Source organism: Ipomoea triloba, chromosome 12, assembly GCF_003576645.1.
Source record: "Ipomoea triloba cultivar NCNSP0323 chromosome 12, ASM357664v1".
Classification (NCBI taxonomy): Eukaryota; Viridiplantae; Streptophyta; class Magnoliopsida; order Solanales; family Convolvulaceae; genus Ipomoea; species Ipomoea triloba.
This window is the reverse complement of record NC_044927.1, coordinates 2,103,342-2,126,460: the sequence shown is the minus strand read 5'-3', so window position 1 is coordinate 2,126,460 and position 23,119 is coordinate 2,103,342. Positions and strand designations below refer to the sequence as shown.

Below are 23,119 nucleotides of genomic sequence, written 5' to 3'. Positions count from 1 at the left end.
TCTCCCTTTATTCAAAAGAGGCTTGAATCGCAATAAATGAATCAAAATATAATGAAATTACATTTAAGTCGATATCAAAATAAGGTTCACATTTTCAAAGAGGCTTGAATCGCAATAAATTAATCAAATATCAAAAGTCGGTATTAAAATAAGGTCCAATTTCGGTGTTGCGCTTCACGCACAAAAATGGCGTTAGCAGCAAGGCGGTGGGGTTGCATCAGACAATGGCATGCAACATCGAGTATTGCCTACGCTGAATCCAGAGATATATTGGCTACGTGGAATAGCAAAGATCAGCTAACAAAAGAAAGCAATGGCTTCGACGTGCTGGAAATCAATTCTCAGTTGAAGGAGTTGATAAATAAAGGACGTCTACGAGATGCTCGTCAGGTGTTCGATAAAATGCCACACAGAGATGAAGTCTCATGGACCAACATGATAGCTGGTTACGTCAATGCTTCTAATTCATTCGAAGCTTTATCTTTGTTTTACAATATGTGGGTCTGTCCTAGTCTTCAACTAGACCCATTCATACTTAGCCTTGCGGTAAAGGCTTGTGGGATCAGTTCAAATGCTAAGTATGGAGAACTTATTCATGGGTATTCTGTAAGAACTGGTTTTGTGAATTCTGTTTTCGTGGGAAGCTCACTTCTTGATATGTATATGAAATTGGGAAAAGCTTTGGAGGGTTGCAGACTCTTTGATGAGATGCCTACTAGGAACATTGTTTCTTGGACTGCTTTAGTGACTGGACTTGTTCATATGGGTTATAATGATGATGCTTTACAGTATTTTTCGGAAATGTGGGAAGACGGGATAGAATATGATTCATATGCTTATGCTATTGCATTGAAGGCGTGTGCTGATATGGAGCATCTGAATTATGGAAGGGAAATTCATGCTCAGGTTATAAAGAAAGGCTTTGGTGCAGGCTCTTATGTGGCTAATAGTCTCTCCACAATGTACAATAAATGTGGGAAACTAAATTACGGTTTGTGCTTGTTTGAAAGAATGAACTTGAGGGATGTGGTGTCGTGGACGACCATAATAACAACATATGTCCAGATGGGTCAAGATCAGCGGGCAATCCAAGCATTCTTGCAAATGAGAGACTCAAGCACGAGCCCTAATGAGTATACTTATGCTGCAATCATTGCTGCTTGTGCTAACCTTGCAAGACTAGATTGGGGGGAGCAACTGCATTCTAATGTATTACGCGCAGGTTTCATGGCTTATCCATCTGTTGCAAATTCGGTCATGACAATGTATTCTAGATGCGGGCTGCTAGATGCAACTTCCATTGTGTTTAGCGCGATGAACAAGAGAGACATTGTTTCTTGGAGCACTATTATTGCAGGCCATGCTCAAGCTGGGCGTGGCGAGGATGCATTTAGACTTCTTTCGAGGATGAGAAGGGATGGAACGAAGCCAACAGAGTTTGCCCTTGCTAGTGTATTGAGTGTATGCGGAACTATGGCAATTCTTGATCAAGGGAAGCAACTTCACGCTCACGTCCTTATTATTGGTTTAGATCGGACAGCTCTGGTACAGAGTGCTTTGGTAAATATGTACTCAAAATGTGGGAGTATTACAGAAGCCTCAAATATATTTCACATGGCACAGAGTAATGATATTGTGTCATGGACAGCTATGATTAATGGATTTGCTGAGCATGGGAAAAGCAGAGAAGCTATCAGTTTATTCGAGAAAATCCCCGAGGCAGGTTTGAAACCAGATTCCATAGCCTTTATTGGAGTTCTTAATGCTTGTAGCCATGTTGGACTTGTTGATCTTGGGTTTCATTACTTTAATGCAATGATCAGGGACTATAAATTAAGTCCTTCTAAAGAACACTATGGTTGCATGATTGATCTGCTTTGCCGAGCTGGACGATTAAGTGATGCTGAGGACATGATCAAGAGCATGCCGTTTGAAAAGGATGATGTTGTTTGGTCGACGCTTCTTAGAGCTTGTAGAGTGCATGGTGATGTCGAATGTGGAAGACGTGCTGCAGAGCAGATTCTTAAACTGGAACCTGACTGTGCTGGAGCTCATATTACTCTGGCTAACTTGTATTCTTCTAAAGGGAAGTGGAGAGAAGCAGCAGAACTGAGGAAGCTGATGAGGTCAAAAGGAGTCATTAAAGAGCCTGGATGGTCTTGGATAAAACTCAAGGATGAGATGTATGCATTCGTTGCTGGGGACAAAACACACCCCAAAAGCGAAGATATATATAGCATTCTTGAGTTATTGACTTCAAAAACTGATTTAACTTCCCAGGAAATTGCTTCCTTGTAGAAGAAGACAAGTCAAAACCTGGCATTGTATCAGCATTAAGTAATTAAAAATTCTTCAGACTATGAGCTGGGTCTGAAATAGAAAGAGGGCAAAACTTGTGCAGTCTCAGCTCCTCTATCAGCTCCTCATTGTTGAATTATTTATGTTTGCATCTCCATGAATTTTGGAGAGCATTCACTACAAGACTGCAATTCTATTTAAGGCTGCAAGACTTGAGTTGATGAAATGAAGTTGCTCTCGCGTGCCAAATCACAATTTCTCCGCAGCCCTGACTCTAGATGCTAGATCCTCACATAACTCATAAGCAGAGGATGTTGTGTTGGAATGTGGAACTTGAACACCATTGGATCTCCAAATTTGGAACAGAAAATTTGTCTAAGGTGTGTTGCTACTTGCTATTGCATTTTTTTTCCTGTTCCAATTAACATATCAATGAAAACCTCAAGTTCCTTATGGTTTTTGAGATGTTCTGCATTCCTGAAAGAGCATTGTTTGTTGCAGAGTGCAGACCACCTGTGTGTTGAATCATCAGTTGGAACAACAATTTCCATGTTCAAGGTTACTCTATAATGCTGCATAAATTTGTAGTGATTTGCTGGGGCAGTTGGAGAAAATTATACTAATAAGGTAACTACTTTTCGTCCAAGCATTATATTTAACAGAAAATCCAAATATGATTTGTCATTATATTCTCTAATTTCTCATATCTATCTATTCAGCTGGGAAAGAATCTTGAGGAATATTCCTTGGTAGGTTAAGACTGTTAGTCGTTAGTCAATGCAAGCTCTCAATATGGTCGGTTTTAATGAACCATAGACAACTCCAGTCTTAATTTAACAATCACAAGGTTCAAGTCTGACTCATCGTGAAAATTGTCTATTAACCTATTTGGTTTGAGTTTTCCAAGTTTTAATGAATTACCGAATCCAGTATACAATTACGGCAATGTCAATATAGTTTTGATATTATGTCTAACCATCCACCATTAAATCCGGCGAGAATGAAGAACAAAGTGCAGTAGAGGAAGTCGATGCTTGGTGTTCTGGTATAGCAAATCGTGCCCAAAACTGTTCAGAGGACGAGGACGAGCCGGCAACTGTTACTTTTAAAATTTGAGGGTAAATTTGTCCTTTTCAACTATTGAGAAAAATTGAATAAAATGTAATACTAATAAGAAATAAAATGTCCCTTACTAAAAATATAATACTTTTAATTAAAAAAAGCATTAAATTTTTCTGAAGTAATAAGCACTTTATTCCTAATAAGTATTACATTTGTACATATATGTATTACATTTTTATTTTCACCTGATCCGACTTGTTTTTATTGTAAGATAACCTCACACAAATTTTTACCTAAAAAAAAATGATCACTGAATAATTCTCTTAGAAAATGAAATTTAAAATTTTATAAATATCAAGTGAATTGTTGAACGTACTCAAAAAAAGAAAAAAAGAGTGAACTGTTGAACCAACTTCACACAAGTTGCTGAACCAAATTTTGAGTCTTTGATTTCACTCCATAGAAAAGTAGGGAGTAATTACTAAGACAAACCGACATAACACCTATAAAATGTTAGAAAAGTCGGTTAGCCATGCAATTCACGAGCTGTCCCTCAAGCTTTCTTTCCATCCACGTGGCAAGATCTTATCCTCTATCCAAGTCGTTGCAACGTGGCACTGCCGGTCCCACTTTTGCCGATTCCTCGCCAGAAACGTCGACAATTATAGCACAAGTGGCGGCACTGATGCCATCATCTTCGTTTGGGTAGGCCTTAAGACTATCCAAGTTAGTTAGTTTAAGAAACACGAAATACCCAGAATGCTAAGTCCACATGCTTTAATACCAATTACTCGCTCTGTCTCATTTTACCTGTCCTGTTTACTATTCATTGGTCAAACCAACTCTTTTTTCATTACTTATTTTCTTTAAATTTTTTTAATTATTTTTAAATTTGATTTTTTGTGTTTAATAGTACTTTTAATGTAGTTTCTAAATATATAAATTTTGTATATTAATACTAAACTTAATATTATGAAAATTTGAATTAATAATAACTTCAGTCAAGCCTCGTTAACGGAATCAGACAAACAAAATGGGACGGAGGTAGTATTAATTAGTAACAATTTCTATTGCAATGTTAACTAGTTTTCCCTGACTAACCCTACTACTAATACAAATCGTCTGTTTTTTTCTAGGATTTCTTGAACATGTATTTCAGAAACGTTTACAAGCCGATCCCGAACGTGTACAACCTGGTACTAGCCATGCTGTGGCGCCACCCGGAGAATGTGGAGCTGGAGAAAGTGAAGGTGGTTCACTACTGCGCGGCGGGGTCGAAGCCGTGGGGGTTCACCGGAAAAGAGGCCAACATGGACAGGGAAGACACCAAGATGCCGGTGAAGAAGTGGTGGGACGTATACAACGACGAGTCATTGGATTACAAAAATACGGCGCCGGCGCCGGCGGTGCTTCCCAAGACCGGCATTGTTCGTTACATCACCGCCCCATCTGCTGCATAATCATTAGCCTCTGGTCCTTGTATGTTTTTGCATGTTGTTTCGGAGCTTTTAATTTGGTAATTGCAAACATTTGGGCAGAATTTAGCGTTATCAATTATCTCGATATTTATTAATAATCTACCATTAAAGAACTAACTGCTCGTGCCAATAATGGATCATCTTGATGGTTAAGTAGAACATTGTATTGTGACTATTGTTTTAATAATAATAATAATAATAATAATTTTCTCTTATCTAAAAAATGTTATAATAACAAATTTATGACGATTCCGTTGCCTATACTAGCCAATACAAGTTACATGATAAGAATATATACTCTTACAAACATAAGTATTGTTTCCTAAATTTCTATTTTAAAAAAATTGATAAAACCTAAAATACTTGTGAATCTCTCTTAGAAATACTTTAAACTTAAAAGTACATGAATAAATTATAATATAAAAAATATTGAAGTCAATTAAAATTAATAGCATCAATTGAAATTAGCGATAGTCAAATTCTGTCAAAATTTCACTCATTTAATAGTTATAATGTTATTCAATACTTTAGCATTGCCAAGAAATACAATTATTATTATTATTATTATCTTTGTTTTGTTAACTTTTGATTACGATTGTTATTGAATCTTCCAACCTATCTTTTACGACTAATCTTGGACCACAATATAATTAAAAGCAAATAAAATGGATTAAAAAAAAAAAAACAACAACAACAACAACAATCACATGCAATATGAGATTATGGATTTATGGTGGGGTCATGGATTGTTCTAGTACATATAGACGAATAGCATCAACTTGAATAAATTACCACCTCAAAATGGAAAAAGAGCAACACATACTATTTTTCATATATGCACTTCTTTTTTCGTTATTGTCATGACGTTATTAATAAATAAGAAAAAAATAAAAATTGTGAGTTATTTTTTAAAAAATTAATTAAAAAATGTTTCCTCAATATATAGAGTAAAAATTATGAGTATGTTTAGTATTATTTTATTATTTATACCACCACCGAGTGGCCTTGATTCAAAAAAAACTATACCATTAGACTAAGATTTACCTTGCATTGTAAATCATGATCTAAAAATAACTTTTAGATTTTGTATATGTAGTTGATACATTTTGTACCTTCAGTTAACAGTTTCTATACATGTAACTATCATATTAAGTGTCAACCATTATCAAATTATTTATTAACTGTAAGTACAAAATGTGTTAATTGATAGTACAAAATTAATTCAGAATGCAATATAAATATGGTCCATGGCATAACAATTCTCCATTCATCCCCGGATTTCCAGAAGTTTCCTCCACGGCCCACGCAATTAAACAACGTCAAATCTTGGTAGCCGTTGGATGAAGCGTTTCGCCACGCGTACAATCGGATGCGTTGCTTCACACCGTAAGAGAGTAGCAGTGATACGGCACTAAAAGGATAAAGTGGGCATACGGCGTCGTATCACTGGCTACAGCTCCATGAGCTAGACCTCTCCACAGAGCTCGCGGCTTCCATGGAAATTACGGCCATAATAATAATAAATAAATATTACTAATAATTTGTTCCCAGACAGAGTCCTATAAAAGCAACCGCTCACTTAACCTCAAAGCCACCAAAACATCAAACACCTAAACCTCAAAATCAATCCTTAATAATATCCCTGTCCTGTCCACTAAAACCTTCAACAACACTCCCAAATCTCACCTTATTAATCCTTTGCTTTGGTTTCAAGAATTCCCGACATCAAAAAACCTTAATTACCTCTTTTCACTGAAACCTTTTAGCTTCGCATAATATTTGTTTGTTGGGGAAAAAAATGGCTCCGGAGATTGTTAGTGGGTCTGCTAATGCAATGACAGGTGGCGGTTTAGTGAAGGCCGCTAGCCTGTGTAGCAGAGCGTACGTGACGTTCTTGGCCGGTAATGGGGATTACGTGAAAGGGGTGGTGGGGCTGGCCAAGGGGCTGCGGAAGGTCAACTCTCCTTACCCGCTCGTCGTGGCGGTCTTGCCGGATGTCCCGGAGGAGCACCGCCGATTACTGGTGAGCCAGGGCTGTATCGTCCGTGAAATTGAGCCGGTTTACCCGCCGGAAAACCAGACTCAGTTTGCTATGGCGTACTACGTCATCAACTACTCCAAGCTCCGTATCTGGGAGGTAAGCCTAAATCCTCGAGAGTATAACTAGTTAATAACATTAACTGATAGTAGAGAGATATTTGGCTGTCTAGTATAATTTCTTTTTTCAAAATGTAAATTTAAAAAGTTATTTTGATAAATTTTTTAAATTTTAGTATTTTAAAATTATAAAAAGTTGATTAATTAAATATTTATTTTAATTTTTAAAGTTAATAGTGATCAAATAAGTTAAAATTGACTTGATAAAAATTATAAATTGCATGGTTTTGAAGCTAAATGATGATTTGTGAATGCAGTTTGTGGAGTATAGCAAGATGATATACTTGGATGGGGATATTCAGGTGTTTGAGAACATTGACCACCTGTTTGACCTGCCGGACGGCTACTTTTACGCCGTGATGGACTGCTTCTGCGAGAAGACATGGAGTCACACCCCGCAGTATAAGATTGGATACTGCCAACAGTGCCCGGAGAAGGTGCAGTGGCCGGAGGAGCTCGGCCCTCGCCCGCCGCTTTATTTCAACGCCGGAATGTTCGTGTTTGAGCCCAGTCTTTCCACTTACGATGACCTTTTGAATACCCTTAAAGTCACCCCTCCCACTCCTTTCGCCGAGCAAGTACGTATCTCAATCAGTAACAATTTTGATCTATATATTGTAGTGTTGATGAGTATTTTCTGATTAATCCTGGTACTAATACAAAACTGTCTAACTGATCTCAATTAGTAACAATTTTGATCTATATATTATAGTGTTGATGAATATTTTCTTGACTAATACAAATTGTCTGATACCGTTTTTCCAGGATTTCTTGAACATGTTTTTCAGAAACGTTTACAAGCCGATCCCGAATGTGTACAACCTGGTACTCGCCATGCTGTGGCGCCACCCGGAGAATGTGGAGCTGGAGAAGGTGAAGGTGGTTCACTACTGCGCCGCCGGGTCGAAGCCGTGGAGGTTCACCGGAAAAGAGGCCAACATGGACAGGGAAGACATCAAAATGCTGGTTAAAAAGTGGTGGGACGTATACAACGACGAGTCATTGGATTACAAGAATATGCCGCCGACGGCGGCAATTGGCGGTGGCGGGCTTGAGGTTGAAGACGACAAGTTCAAGGCGGCGGCGGTGCTCCCCAAGACCGGCGTTGTTCGTTACATCACCGCCCCGTCTGCTGCTTAATCAGCCGCCTCTGGTCCTTGTATGTATATATATATATACGCCATATATAATGTATGTTTTTGTTTGATGTTTCGGAGCTTTTGGTAATTGCAAACGTTTGGAAAGAATTAATTTTATCAATCATCTGGATATTTATCAACAATCTGCCATTAAAGAAGTAATTGCTGGTGCGAGTAATCATCTTGATGGTTAAGCAAAACATTTGTATTGTGACTATTTAGGGGAAAAATATATATCTGGAAATGATTGGTTATTAGCATTTCATATTTAATTTGCGAACTTTTAATTGTCAAAAACTAACCAAATGCATGATAATCATTATGCAAATAATAATAATAATAATAATAATTTTCTCTTATCTAAAAAAATTTTATAATGACAAATTCATGACGATTGTGCTATCTATACTAGCCAATACAAGTTACATGGGAAGAATATACACTTACAAACATAAGTATTGTTTACTAAATTACTAACAAAAATGGATAGAACCTAAAATACTTGTGAGTCTCTCCTAGGAATCTTTTAAACTTCAAAATACATGAGTAAATTACAATATAAAAAATATTGAAGTAAATTAAAATTAATAGCATAATTGAAATTAAAGAAAATGATATCTTCATCAAGGAGTTATACTTTTATATATATATATATATATATATATATATATATATATATATATATATATTAATAACTTAGTCCTTCAATTATGACTAAAATCATTTTAAATCCTCAAGATTCTCAATTTTAAACAAGGATAATGTTAAGTTTTCGTCTCAACTTGACAAAAAATAAAATAAATCAATAAACTAAAATAAATCAATTATTATTAGAGAACTAAAGTAGGATTTCACAAATTATTTTCCTTCAATTCTTATATTGAAACTAATTTTGTAATATTATTTTTCATTTCTCGACTTTCTAATTTAATTAAATTCCAAAAGCATTTCTGACTTGTTAAGAACATAATTTCTTGTATAAGAAATATGAGACTCAGTGCAAATAATGGAACACTCGATCCATTTCAATACAAACGGTGAGAAGTCTGGAAACAATCCGTATAACATTATCTGGTTGGCTCGAAATCAATTGACTTGGGAAGGACGATCTGATCTACAGCTGGTAAAGATATGTGGCGCACGGCTAAGAGAAGTCTGGAAGATTGGTACAGCTTCAGACGACGTGGTGATCACCCCCTGTTCCGGCTGGCTCTTTTTCCGTCCTCAGGTTCGGCGAGCTTCGGTGCGGTTAGTTCTTGATGATGCAGGGGGCCTTCCAAGCTATAAATTTACAAGTCAATTAAGTCGATCACTATGTATGTTAAGTTATTACTGTAGATCCATCAAATTACTATTGCATGTTTTTCGATTTACTCTGTAGCTTCATCAATTTGGTAGAGTAAGTTGTCATTTTGGTCCACTGACTATTGTAGTAGTGTTAATTGTTATCCGCGACTTTCAAAAATGTTAATTGTGTACCTTGAGTATGCATTTTATCAATTTTGATCACGCCGGTCAAATTGCCGGCCAAATGTGACCAGAAAAATTAAATCAGTTTTTATTCTACAAGAGGTAAAATAGTCATTGCTTGTTATGTCTGAATTGGAATTGACTCTATCTAACTTGACCAAAGTTAATTGCCCTATTCTCGCCAAATCCATTCAAACCTAATTGACGAATCGCGAAAGGGTAGAAGAGGCGAAATCGGAAGAAGAGAAAATCGAAGAAGGAACTGAGAGAAGTACAGTTAACCAACTTGATCGCCATCAACTGCCTTTGAAGTAGCCATTCGAATGGCTATGTCGTCTTCTGCTGGGCAAATGGGTATTGCGGCCAAACATCTCCAAACAAGTAAGAAATTCTTTTGTTCTTCAAAATACTCTTAATTTGGCATCTTTCATAGTTATAATGCTATTTTGTCGTTGTTGATTGTATATGTGGTGTGCGTACAATTGAGTTCAATAACATTGCATCAGTGAATGTGTAGGCTTGTGCTTTATATATATTGAGAATATTAAATGTGGGTCGGGGACCAATTTCAGAGTAAAAATAATTGCTGATAATATTACTTGTGGGGACCAATGGTTGTATACTTCTTATGATAGGGTTTAGGGTAAAGCAGTATAGTATTGTTGTGGGGATCAATTTGTTGATAATTGTGTTGCGCTCTGTGTATATGGTTAAAAATAACTCAACTCAATGTGGGATCCTTATGTTTAGCTTTTTGTTGATATGTCATGTGCATATGTTGGACGTAGGAATACTAACATGTGTTTATACATTGTTCTTACTTTTTAGGTACTTTACCAGGGATGAATTTGTCCCTTTGGACATATTTCTTTGTCCTAATGGAATAATAAATAGGCAAACTGAATTTAAGTATATTGATGAGTAAAATAGTGATAGTAAATAGAGGGTGTGAATCGTTCCACTAAGATCTATCAGGTCATTATTATAAGTTTATGTTGGAGATTGGGAGTTATAACACATGTAATATATGCAATAACAAGCAACTAGACATTAATATTAGATCAAAAATAAGCAAAGAAGCTAAACAATCATTTTAAACAATATGCAAGTATAAGATTAACACAAACAAGGAAAATAAGACTCGAGCATTAGATATAATCTTCTAAATTCAAACATACACAACCTATAGGATTGAATAAAGAGCACGCAATCAAGAGATTGAGAGGATGCATACATGAATTATAATCTAAAGGTCATTCTCGTAACCATCCAAACAAATTAAAATTAGCAGGACTACAAACATTTTCATTCTCTAATGAATTAATCCCAAATCTTTCAAGCATAGTAAGCACTAAAAGCTCCATATTTCACTATTTTTATAGTGGAAAATATGATTTAGCTATTGACTAGCTTGAAATCTTGACACCGTTCTTGTTGTGACCAAAATTTCTCTTAAAGCATGTCAATGAATGCTATACTACACACTAAATATTAACAAGATGCACACACAAATCCTTTATAAACTCAAGAACCCTAAGGGTGCGTTTGGGTTATGGGTTTAGCTATAAGGAATGTGAATGAAAGTCATTATTATTGTTTGGTTGACAAGTTTCTAGAATATTACTATGGGATTTGATTACCCCCTTAATTAGAAAGTTCATTTCCTAATAAAATAAAGGTTTCAAGTCATTACATTATTTCCCCTCCTAATTGGTAATTTGATTTTTAAGTTTGGATTATTGCTTTTAGATTTTTGTTTTTATTATTCCCAAAAAGATTTTTGTTTTTATTTTTTTTTTGTTCATATTGGTGCTTTGGATGTCTTTATATTATAATAAATTGTCTTGATTTTTTTGCTCTTATATTTTTAAAACCTTTATTCCATTATAGGATTATAAATAACAAAACGGCAATATTGATAATCATTCCAATTTCACCTTACTACCAAACATGCAAAATACTTTCACCTACACACATTACCATTACCAAGTATTTAATTCCTATTCCAATTCTCATGTGTGAACCAAACACACCCTAAGTTAGGAATTCTACCATTTATGCAATAATCAGCAAAATGAAACATCTAGATATGTTGTATATTATACTCTACCCTAAGTTAGGAATTCTACTGCAATAATCAACAAAATGAAACATCTAGATATATTAAGCATAAGTAACATAAAGGAAATAGATGAAAGGATATAAAACTAGCTATTCATTAAAATGAAAATAAGTTCTTGAAACCCTTCCCTTTATACGGGAGGTGGTGGGTTCGAGCCTCAATGGAGGCAATACTGACTCTTGTACTTCAATAGGTTGAGAAAGTAGTTATGAACAGATACTGCATTGTAATAGAGTTAGTAGTATTCAAAAAAAAGTTCTTGAAATTCAAGCGTCTAATTGAATGTTATAACAAGCTTAAATGTATAATGGAAAGGCAATCCTAGCATAATATAATCTATAAATATGTAAAGAAATAACTAGTATAGGTTCATTAAGTCATTATTATAAGTCCATTAACTTACTATTATATATAGATCCATCAAGACATTACTACATGTCTATTAAGTCACTATTGTAGGTCCATCAACTTACTATTACAAGTCAATCAAGCCACTATTATATATATTACAAGTTCATCATTAAGTAATTATTATAAGTCTACTACGCAATTATTGAAACAATATATTAAAAAAAACACACACACACATCAATATGAGTATCATTTAAAATATCTCAACATGAGATTTTAACAATAATCTTTTTGTACATCAATTTTATTTATATAAAAAGGAAAAAAGAATAATATATGTAAGTTATGATTGGTCAATTAGTGTCCTTCTAATCGACCTACAATATTATTTTAATTGACATACACTCATGTTTGGTCTATCTAAATTTGTTACGGCTTTATAGCATTGTTTTTAATGGATTTAGATTCACATTGCAGCATGAATCCAATTCATGATATAATTTACCTTAAAGTTGTGTTAGGTTCAAAATTCAATTTATTTTGTTCATTCAAGAACAATTATATTTGTAGTCTTTTGGTTCTTGATGTATATGTATTGCAACTAACATGAAAATGTGTTGGGGAGTCTGGTTCAAATTAAAGAACCATATATAATCAAAATCGAAATCTAATAATGTTTAACAATTAAAATTGATTATAGTAAAAGTAACATATTTATCTTTTTATTACTCAATATTAAACGAGGATTGAAAATTATGGTTACAATTGTTAGTAATAATTGAATAATATGAAACTAAAATGGAAAATGCATGTTAATCATCAAAGATGGTTGGAGGATAACTTGATTCCCATCTGGCCATCTCTACACGTTAAAAATGAACCAACAAGTCCTGAAAGAGGTGAACAGTAAGTGAAGTATGAATCCCGTATTTGAAATTAAAGTTTCTTGTCAATATCATACTGCTAGATTTGTAATTTTTGTCTTTTTTATATTATATTATATTTATTTATTATTATATTATAATGCAATGAGAAAGTGAGACTGCTTTCAAAAAAAGTAAAAGAGTATTGTAGAGATATAAAGAGAAAAAATTGTAAATTTGATAATGTAAAAACGAAAGTGAAACATTTATTACACATGGATGAAAACCAAACAAAGAAAAAAAAAGTCTAATGTTGTACACACACATCGGAGAAAGATTTGACCACTGTACTGCACCTTAATTCATGCATAAAAAAATAAAATAAAAAAAGATACAACTTTGACTTGGGCTCACAATTATGAAATCTTGAATACAAAACCGATGATGAGCACAGTACAAGTGGCTGGGGAGAGGTCAGATGGTTGGTTGAACACTTGAATTCAAAAATAATTACATGCATGCAGTGGGTTTCAGTGCTCGGAAGTCGAAAGTCAGGATCAGGCCAGCCCAGGCAAGCCCATGTGATTTGGTGGACCGAGTGAGGCAAAATATTTGATCAAATAAATTAAAAATTAGCTAATAAGCATTTTACCAAACATCGTTAAAATTTGTCATTCTTTTGCTAATCCATCCATGCAAACATTAAGCTAATTGTTATATGTCATAGGTAAACAATTTACTCTTAAAGTATACATTTCTTACCTATCAACCTTAAAATTAGATTTACTCCATTTACAACCGTATAAGTCTTAAAGCAGGTTCATAAAATTAGGATATAGCCTGTCAAAATTGAAAAATCTGTATTTCTAACCATCAATAATTGATGGTCAAGTTACCACTTACCAGATAAAAGTATAATAATTCAAACTCTACATTAAATACAAATCGTACATTCAGTTTGGCAGATTTGAAGCATTGAAGTTTTGAAATAATAGTGACTAAGATTTGATTAAATAAAATCGTACATTCAGTTTGGCAGATTGAAGCATTTAAGTTTTGAAATAATAATGACTAAGATTTGATTTGATGGACTACTCCGTACATACTGAGCTGCAAGGCTACAATTAATGAGACCTGCGAATCTGCGATGAACGATACCAATAACAAAGAAACTACGTACGACAACATACTAATGTGGAATGTGGCTGGGATACTACTTTACAAATTTTATGTAACCATGCAATTTATAGCATTTTCTTAAGGGATAACGGTTAACGCTGTGTGCATATATACAAATTTTAAGTGGCCGGGGAAGTCAAATATAATTTTGGCTACTATTAAGATTTTATTAAAGAATATATTTTGATTTACAAAAAAGAGGGCAAATCGATCTGGTGGCCATAGTCAGTGGAGGACTATAAACAAGTAAACAAATATATGTTGTTCATAACTGGTTTAAACTAAGAACACTACTAAATAGCTCTCAAATAGAGTTGAGCTTGAAACCTTACAATTACCAAGTCAACTATTCGACTAAGTTGGATTTTAAAAAAAAAATACTATAAATCATTTTAGTTGTCTTAATTTTTAGATCACATGTTTCTTTAGCTAATGTACACTAAGATTTTTACACACCAATATTAGTCTAGCTTGTTCATGGCATGTACCTCTAGTTAAATTATAACAGATACATGAACACACCATCTTATCCACAAGATCATTGTAGATACAGATTCTGAAGCTATGTTTCATGCTATTAAGGGTGAGGGTGATCCGCAACCGGATTGGAGGCCATTATGAGACAAATTCAAGATTGTGATCGGACATCTGTCACATCTTTCGGGGAAGAAAATCAGTGTACAGATTATCTTGTCAATCTGGGACAAATTAAAATGAAGATTGGGAAACACTAATCTTGGAGGACCCTCGGATGGGGTTAAGGACATCATGGAGGCTTGACTACTAGACATATTTATTAATTCTCAGGGCCTTTGGTCCCTCCGTCACACAAAAAAAATAAAAATAAAAATTTGTGAGACTAATTAGACTGATAAAATACTTCATATCTTCAAGTGCAATAAGCCACTTACTTCAGAACTTCACTCACTTACTATCATCCACTTTAATACTAGGATTGTTGTTTACCTCATTCGAAGTGCTCTCGCATTCTCGCTAGCTGTCTTTGGTTTCCATTTTCCAGAAAATAAATAATTCTAGAGGAATATTCAGTAGTTAAAATGGAGCTTTCCAATTTAGTCGAAAAATCGTACCTGAAATTCGATCAATTCAAAAATGTGGTAAAGCTCTTCCGCGTTATGGAGCTCTGCTTCGGCCTCGTTTTTCTCTCGTGGACATCTGCTCGCTTGCCTTCTGCGCTCAAAATCTCCGGCTACTATTTCCGGCAGGTATTGACGATGATGATCAGTCCGCTCTTTATTTTCATCGTCAGCAACTTCATCGTCGTCATTCTGCTGCTCAATTCCAGCCTAGTATATCAGAACACCTCCATTGACGACGAGACTAAACTCTGTAAATCACTCACGGAAAGCAGCATCCATTGCGGGAAATTATCCGAGATTTTCGCTCCCGTACCGGCACCGGACGAAATCGTGTTCCAGGACAAACGGACAATCTCCGAAGTGATCGCTAATCGCGAAAGCGACAGAGAGATGGAAACGGTTACAGATGTAAAGTGCTGTTCGGAACAGGAAGCTTCTCCGGTGAGAATTCAAACAGAGAATTCGAAAGATGCAGTTGAATCGGAGAGTTGCGAGGAGTCCCCGCTAACGGCCGAGATAGAAATTTACCAGACGCCTTCAAATCCGGAAACGGTTGATGAACTGACCAATGAGGAGTTGGCGCCAACAGAGATAGAAAATTTCCGGAGACTTTCAAATCCAGACGACGCTACGGAGGAGGAAACAGTTGATGAACTGACCAATGAGGAGTTCCAGCGAGCCATTGAGGCCTTCATTGCTAAACAGATAAAGTTCCATCGGGAAGAGAGGTAGAGACATAGTACACATTCACTGCATGTAATATATTCCTTCATAGCCAAGCTTGAATGAATAATACGCAGTAGGTTCTTCGTATGAATTTCTGTTTTAATTATTATTATTATTGGTGAGGAGAAACTCATACAAGAGGAAAAAAAACTTAGACTAGCCTAAGATGGTGTTTTAAAAAATTGAAAGTCTAACCGAAAAACTAGAAATGCTGCACTTATTTGACTTTTTTGGGCTAATTTAATTCTTATTTAAAAAAAAATCATATAATTCATGTCTATCGTTATCACTGAGCATGACCAATACTAATTTTAAAATTTGAATTAGGTACAAGATTCAGGTTTTATCTATTTCTACCCACTCGAAATGGGTGGAGATTATCGTACCTATTACCCACAAGAGTAAGATTTGGTTTAATTACCTGAGTGGTGGCAGGTTTTTCTGGATGGTCAACCAAAAATTTTGTTCTCGAAACAAAAAAGTGTTGAAAATGAACAGTTGACTTGTTGATTTTTAGTTTTTCTGAAGACTAATTTTAAGAATTGAAGACCAGGAAATATTAAAATAATGATAAAAGCATAGTGTTTGCTTACATGAAACAAGTCAATAAGAAAAAGGCAAACTATGTTAGGAAAACAAGGAGAGGGCGGCGAACAACCCAAAGAATTTTATTTTAGTTAGTTGATTTTAAGGAGAGATGCAGAGGATTGTGTTTGAAAGATGCAATTTAAATGTCAAAACTTGGAACCATTCAATTCTTGGCTGCCAGCTTGTCCTAGATATATCAGAAGAAGCTGCAGGCGGCAATTCGATCAAAAGAGATCTATCATCAAAGCAGTGGGTTAGTTGATCGAGTTCATTTCTGATGGTGCAGAAGACTGTGTTGAAGGTAGATATTTCATGTGAGAAATGCAAGAAGAAGCTCCTCAAGGCTGTCTCAGGAGTTGAAGGTATTATGTAATATTCAATGTTCACCTCTTTAATTTGTGTTATGCTATTATTTTGATCACTTTCTATTGTATATGGTCTCCTTCATTCTCATTCTCCCCATGCATAATAGAATGAGTATGTAGTCCATATGAATATATATATATATATATATATATATATATATATATATATATATATATATATATGATATCAAATCTAGCTTACGACTAGTAAAGAATTCATGATCGAGTGGAGCGAAATCAGTTTGTAATTTTAGATAATAACTCATTAGCTTAATTTGTAATCAGTTTGTGATCAGTTTGTGATATTTTGTTTATCGACTAGGAACACGATGCAAGTTTTATCTAAAGTGCACCTTCAGGCTTATAACCTCATATATATATATATATATATATATATATATATATAGACTTGGATGCATCATTATGAACTAATTAGATTTGGATGTAGAAGAGTGTAGTTGTTATAATAGTTAATAACGTACTCAATTTTCTTTGTGTTTGTGGTAGGGATTGATAAAATTGAGATCGATGAAGCAAAAGGGAGTTTGAGTGTAACGGGAAGTTGTGATCCTTATGAGATGATTGTGAAAGTAAAAAAGACGGGCAAATTTAAGGAAGTGGTGAGTATTGGGCCTCCGCCTGCTCCTCCAAAACAAGATGCTCAAAAAAAGCCTGAAGAAAAAAAGGCGGACGGAAAGAAGGCGGAAGAAAAGAAGGTGGAGAAAATACATCCGTTTCCGGACTATATATATTTTCCTCCACCACCACACTATTATCCTCCACTAGCGCATGTAACCCCACCACAAGATTCCACCCCACTATGTAATATATTGTGACTTTATTTTTAGTATTTATTTATCAATTTCAAACCGTTAGGATCTCCTCACAACATTTGATATAACCTTTAGAAAAATAATAAATTTAAAAGTCATGATGGAGTTCCAATCTCCTCGTCGCTCAACAAAAAAAAATTATGGTCTATGTGTTGTGTGTGGTCCCTCAAAAAGGTAACATGCTCACATACATGAATAGCGTGTTAAACAATATATATTTATAAAAGTAATAAGTGTGCATTTTAAGCCTATAACTCAATAAACAACAAATAATATAATGAGATGTGGAGCTTTACTAATAAATAAAAATACAATATATATATTTATGTGTAAAAATCGTGAGCCTTTCTTGATAGTGCCAAACCAAAATATAGTTTCATTATGTTGTTGTGAGGTTACATTTTCAAGATTGAGCTCTTTGAAGCCATTAATAGTGACCTTGCTTGGAGAATAAGATGGAGAGAGAAGGGAAGAAAAATGGAGCCTACTATTGTAAAATCTACTATACTTAAAACTCCAAAATAACTTAATCAATTTTAATTCTTCAATTAGGTTTCAAGACATTAGAGTATTAGACTATGTCTTCTTTGACATGGACTCTAGAACTAATTAGATTCCAATGAGCCATTTTCCCATAACCACAACACAATTTAAATAGTTCAAAGTAATTTAACATGAACAACCATTTTAAAACACTCATAATTCTTTATGAGGTAATATCTTACCATTGGAGTTTGAATATGTGATCATTAATTTAGAATGATAACATAAGTGTCATCATACTACATAGTAATTGTCATGATAAATTATTTGTTATTTGTATGAGTTTACATAATTTATGTACTACTAAAATAAAATTACTTGATAGAAAACTAATTTATAATTTATTAAATTATGTGTCTGAAATTAATATATTAGACACATGTAGTTAACATATTATAGGGCGTTTGGTCATGTAGTTAACATATTACGGTGCGCTTAGTTGGAGGGAGGGAATTAAGTGGGAAAGAAATTACAATTCTATGGGAGATGAATATTGTGGGAATAAAAAAAAAGAAGAAATAATGCACATTATAATCGAAAGAGAGAGATCAAACGTCAATTTTATGTTAAAAAGATGGAGTAATTTTGTCTCAAAATACGGGCCTATTATCCAATAGAAACGTAAAGCCCAACAGACTGGCATCACCGGCCCAACTGCACTGCACTTTAAGATCGAGGAGAGCTGAAGCTTGAAGAGATCTCACTTGCTGAAGACGAAAACTCCTGCGTCTCTTTCTGCTCCCAAATTCTCTCTTTCGCTCGCTCGATCTAATCGCCATGACGAAGCAGCACGCTAATTGGTCTCCTTACGACAACAATGGAGGGTAATATTTGCTTTTATATCTTCGGTTTAATTTTCTCCCTAGTATTGGGCATAGTGCCCTAAAATTGAACAATTTGTGCAGGACATGCGTGGCGGTAGCAGGTGCGGATTACTGCGTAATCGCGGCAGATACTCGGATGTCCACCGGCTACAACATTCTCACTCGCGATTACTCCAAAATCATTAAACTGTAAACTGTTTCCTTTATTTTTATTTTTATTCTAGCTGGTTCTTTTCCTTTTTGTGATCATATTCTCTTATAATCTCCTTGGTGAATTAAATTTTTGTTTGGAATTATGCTAAAAAATTGTGTTTCTATGGGAAGGTAGAGGTTGTATTCAGTATTTTAGAATTCGGTGCTTATAATCCCATAATAGACAAAAGGTTTTGGTGTCAATTTCACCTTGTAATACTTATAATGCTTGCTTTACTAGTTATGTTTTGGGAAAAGCCCCTTGGTGATAGTATTATTATTCATTTTTTATTCAATAGATGAGAACAGTTTTTGGCAAAATATCATCTTTAAGTGAAATGGTAATACATTGAAGGTGATAGCCACTTCAAGCTAAAGGCTTTCCAATTTCCTTCCTTCTATGTATACAACCTGCTTATTGGCCAATAAATACCAAGGAGGCAAGGAAATGATATTGGTATCTGTTTCACCTATGAGGGTTATCCATTGCAGCCAATTACATCAATAGATACCATCTAATACTGCCTTTGAATTCTTCATCTGCACTTGATATAGTGTTCTAGTGCCTTAAGATACCATCACGGTGAGAAGCCATATGACTACAAAAACCTCCCTCTCTGCCATTTAGCTCTGCGGTGCTCAAGTGAGAGCCATTCATCTGACAGTGCTATTCATTGAACAGCTCAGGGTCCCTAAATGGGATAGGGAATATCTTTGCCCATCTGGAAGCTCCCCATCAAAGGAAAATCCATTGGAATCAAATTTAGAAACTAAATTGAGTTAGATAAAATTAAATTGTAACTAAAAAGTATCCCTTGTAAGTTGTACTCACCCGGAGCATTGTTGGATGTAGGAACCAAGTCAGTGGATGAAATTTATGCAATATATAAGGATTATAAGCATTGGACATTTTCTTAATTATACCTCATTACATGACATTAGATAATTTTATTCATTGGTTTTGTCGATTAATTAGTAAAATATTCTCTTAACTATATTTTGTACTTACTGATGCAGTGCAGATAAATGTGTGATGGCCTCTTCTGGGTTTCAGGCTGATGTGAGAGCTTTGCAAAAGCTTTTGGCAGCCAGGCATTTGGTAAGATGTTGAGACATTCTAAATATGATTTTTGTAGCTGTCATTATTCTCTGAATAGAAAATTGGGATATCTTCCACATTATTTATCTCTCAATTCTCACGATCTGGTATATCCATGTTGGATTTCCTAATGTAATCTGTTATGGATGTCATGAAGCTGGATCTAATCAGCTGGTTAAGGATATTTCCTTTTCCTAGTGAAACTTTTATGAGATACCACATATGCTGTATAGTGGAGGCCAATTGTTTACAACTATCATTTATTAGCTTATGTTTGTGTTTGAGGCATAAAACCCAAAATATGTTGTTGACAATTTGTTCTTTGTTATTCAAAATAGATCTATCAACACCAACACAACAAGCAGATGAGCTGCCCAGGGATGGCTCAGTTACTTTCAAACACCTTGTACTACAAACGGTTTTTCCCTTACTACTCTTTCAATGTTGTAGGGGGCCTTGATAACGAAGGTAACACATTGCCGTCCAGCTTGAGCTTTACTGTCTGTCTAGATTAGGAGATAATGACCTTTTATTTTTGTTCACCTCCTTTCTTTTCTTGAAATCTTTCAGGCAAAGGGTGTGTTTTCACATATGATGCTGTTGGATCATATGAGAGGGTTGGTTACAGTTCTCAAGGTTCTGGTTCTACGTTGATCATGCCTTTCTTGGATAACCAGCTGAAGTCTCCTAGCCCACTGTTGTTACCTGCCCAGGTTTGGAATTTACTTCATTGGCATGACTTCTTTAGAAATAATGTTTAAGGTTTGATATCTAATAAAGATCCCATTGCTTGCCCAGGATGCTGTTACTCCACTTTCTGAGAATGAAGCAATCGATTTAGTGAAGACATGTTTTGCATCAGCAACTGAGAGGGATATATACACTGTAAGCCTCTTTGTTTCTTTGCTGTCTCCATGTTTTAGTATTTTCTATGTTTGGTGTTCTAAGAAATACTCACACAAAATTATTACCAATCATTCCAATCAACACTGCCTCTATAACTATAAATTAACCTTAAAGCAAATAATTTCAGGTTGTATATTTTATTTTTTTGTGAAAAATGGCTGAGAATCCATTTAGTTTCTCTGCTATAATTTGAATTTCTTAGAAATGGTACTAAAAGTAAAGAGTGTATGCAAGTGAACGGTGGCACTGACAATATGATGGAGATGCTAGTTGGATGAGAAGATGTGGGTGTTTGTGTGCCTTTAGTTCACCCTTTTGTGTTGTTTATTTACCACAAATAGAATAACTTTATGAAGATTGAATCCCAATGGAAGAACAAACAAATGATTTTTATTCTATTTGATGAACTTCAAACAATATAAGAGTATTCCACTATTCCTAATTTCCTACTACACATTTCTGGACAAGTTTTCGTACTAACCTGTAACCTGGAGCCAATCTAACTGCTTAGATTTGAACACTTTGCTATGATATTCCATACTTGGGAAAGTTTATTGAGTGACTTAAAAATTGTTTTCGAATTAACGAAGGGTGAAGTTTCCATCGTTTATTGCATTAAATCATGTTTGTATTGGTCATTTATCATGTTATATTTGTCCTGCAGGGTGACAGGTTGGAGATAGTCGTACTGAACTCGGAAGGTATCCGTCGTGAAGAAATGGAGCTTAGGAAAGATTGATCACCCTGCACCCACATTGTGTTACTAGTTCTTGTTGGTTGTAGACACTGAATCTTCCTTCCAATCGCACTCTATGTATTTCCGTTTTGAATTATGTAATTTGAATTTGCATTTGTTACCAACTAAAAAGGGTAATAGACTATATGGAGAGCTGGTTTGTCAAACCTCTTTTTTCTCTTACTAAGGACCCAGCAAGCAGCAGAAGAAATTGAGTTAAAAGTGTTAGAAGTACTCGTTCAAAAAATTAGCTATAACAAGTGGGGATGTTAAATCATGGGGTTGTTCAAAAAATGACTATTTCCTATATCAAGTGGATATGAAATTCTTACATAATTTTTACTTGTTAGTAATCTTTCTTTCACAGATATAACTATATAAATAAAATGTAATTAAACTAAATTTGAATATTTATGGATTAATTTTTTGGTGGAGCTGAACAAGTTGGTCGGTTCTCCCCAATCTAAATAATTTGATTCATTGCGGTAGCTAGGTGTCCACCGGCAATGACGTTTGCGATTACCCCAAAAATCATTGACCTGTTAACGATTTTGTGTTGAATTATGCTCAGGAATTTCATGTGTTTCGGTGGGTAGCTAGGTAGAGGGTTGCATTCACTTCACTATATTCGAATTATTCGGTGTTTACAGAAGAATTAGTTTACTAGCAAAGAAAACAAAGTTGAATTACCAGAAAGAGGATAGCGAAAAATGGTTACGGAGCAAAATTCCAGTAGTTCTCTGCAAGTTTTCTGCATTGGAACGGCCGATACGAAGCTTGAGGAGCTCCGATTCCTCTCCGAAGCCGTTCGATCCAATCTCAGTAGCTTCTCCAGTAACTCTTCAACCAAGGTCCATTGCTTACTGCTCCCTTCTCTAATTTTTTGTTTCTTCTCCCGAATGTCATGCTTTTCTCAACTGCAACTTGTTCTGCTCGATGTTTGTTTAAACATTCTATATCGATGCTTCAATCGAAGATCCGTCGTATGAATGAGTTTCCACAATGCACCAGAATTAGTGAAGTCCTGCTGTGTGTGTGCCAGTGTGTGTTTTTTTTTTTTTTTTTTTTTTTTTTTTTTTTTGGTTAAA

General features: G+C 34.9%; 7 protein-coding genes across 10 annotated transcripts in view; all 7 read left to right on the top strand.

Moving 5' to 3' along the window:
* Nucleotides 1–167: 167 nt before the first annotated feature.
* On the top strand, nucleotides 168–4,955 carry LOC115998748 (putative pentatricopeptide repeat-containing protein At3g47840). Of its 3 annotated transcripts, none has more exons than XM_031238397.1 (3): nucleotides 168–2,678; nucleotides 2,800–2,925; nucleotides 4,497–4,955. In XM_031238397.1, exon 1 carries the CDS (start codon nucleotides 187–189, stop codon nucleotides 2,296–2,298), a length of 2,112 nt encoding a protein of 703 aa, XP_031094257.1. In that variant the 5' UTR covers nucleotides 168–186; the 3' UTR covers nucleotides 2,299–2,678; nucleotides 2,800–2,925; nucleotides 4,497–4,955. The 3 variants fall into 3 exon arrangements, with proteins under 3 accessions (XP_031094257.1, XP_031094258.1, XP_031094256.1); XM_031238398.1 differs by lacking the exon at nucleotides 4,497–4,955 and adding an exon at nucleotides 3,018–3,157; XM_031238396.1 differs by lacking the exon at nucleotides 4,497–4,955 and having other exon boundaries at nucleotides 2,800–3,157.
* LOC115998749 (galactinol synthase 2-like) lies at nucleotides 4,479–4,955 on the top strand. The gene has a single exon (XM_031238399.1). The coding sequence runs from the start codon at nucleotides 4,509–4,511 to the stop codon at nucleotides 4,818–4,820; it is 312 nt and encodes a 103-aa protein (XP_031094259.1). The 5' UTR covers nucleotides 4,479–4,508; the 3' UTR covers nucleotides 4,821–4,955.
* Nucleotides 4,956–6,420: 1,465 nt separating this feature from the next.
* LOC116000174 (galactinol synthase 2-like) lies at nucleotides 6,421–8,391 on the top strand. Its single transcript, XM_031240208.1, has 3 exons — nucleotides 6,421–6,975; nucleotides 7,253–7,573; nucleotides 7,761–8,391. The coding sequence occupies exons 1-3, from the start codon at nucleotides 6,637–6,639 to the stop codon at nucleotides 8,133–8,135; spliced, it is 1,035 nt and encodes a 344-aa protein (XP_031096068.1). The 5' UTR covers nucleotides 6,421–6,636; the 3' UTR covers nucleotides 8,136–8,391.
* A 6,786-nt stretch (nucleotides 8,392–15,177) lies between these two features.
* On the top strand, nucleotides 15,178–15,951 carry LOC115998810. Its single transcript, XM_031238467.1, has one exon. It carries the CDS (start codon nucleotides 15,178–15,180, stop codon nucleotides 15,949–15,951), a length of 774 nt encoding a protein of 257 aa, XP_031094327.1.
* A 759-nt stretch (nucleotides 15,952–16,710) lies between these two features.
* On the top strand, nucleotides 16,711–17,734 carry LOC115998808 (heavy metal-associated isoprenylated plant protein 2-like). The gene is made up of 2 exons (XM_031238466.1): nucleotides 16,711–16,895; nucleotides 17,406–17,734. The coding sequence occupies exons 1-2, from the start codon at nucleotides 16,811–16,813 to the stop codon at nucleotides 17,732–17,734; spliced, it is 414 nt and encodes a 137-aa protein (XP_031094326.1). The 5' UTR covers nucleotides 16,711–16,810.
* Nucleotides 17,735–18,937: 1,203 nt separating this feature from the next.
* On the top strand, nucleotides 18,938–22,198 carry LOC115998395 (proteasome subunit beta type-1). The gene is made up of 7 exons (XM_031237966.1): nucleotides 18,938–19,098; nucleotides 19,180–19,287; nucleotides 20,308–20,389; nucleotides 20,728–20,857; nucleotides 20,960–21,102; nucleotides 21,188–21,274; nucleotides 21,960–22,198. Exons 1-7 carry the CDS (start codon nucleotides 19,052–19,054, stop codon nucleotides 22,032–22,034), a joined length of 672 nt encoding a protein of 223 aa, XP_031093826.1. The 5' UTR covers nucleotides 18,938–19,051; the 3' UTR covers nucleotides 22,035–22,198.
* A 152-nt stretch (nucleotides 22,199–22,350) lies between these two features.
* The window catches only part of LOC115998393 (UPF0261 protein mlr3387), a 7,593-nt gene continuing 6,824 nt past the window's right edge, over nucleotides 22,351–23,119 (top strand). For both annotated transcript variants that reach the window (XM_031237964.1, XM_031237963.1), the window contains exon 1: nucleotides 22,351–22,882. In XM_031237964.1, coding sequence (XP_031093824.1) covers nucleotides 22,742–22,882 — 141 coding nt within the window. In that variant the 5' untranslated portion in view covers nucleotides 22,351–22,741. The remainder of the gene's footprint in view (nucleotides 22,883–23,119) is intronic.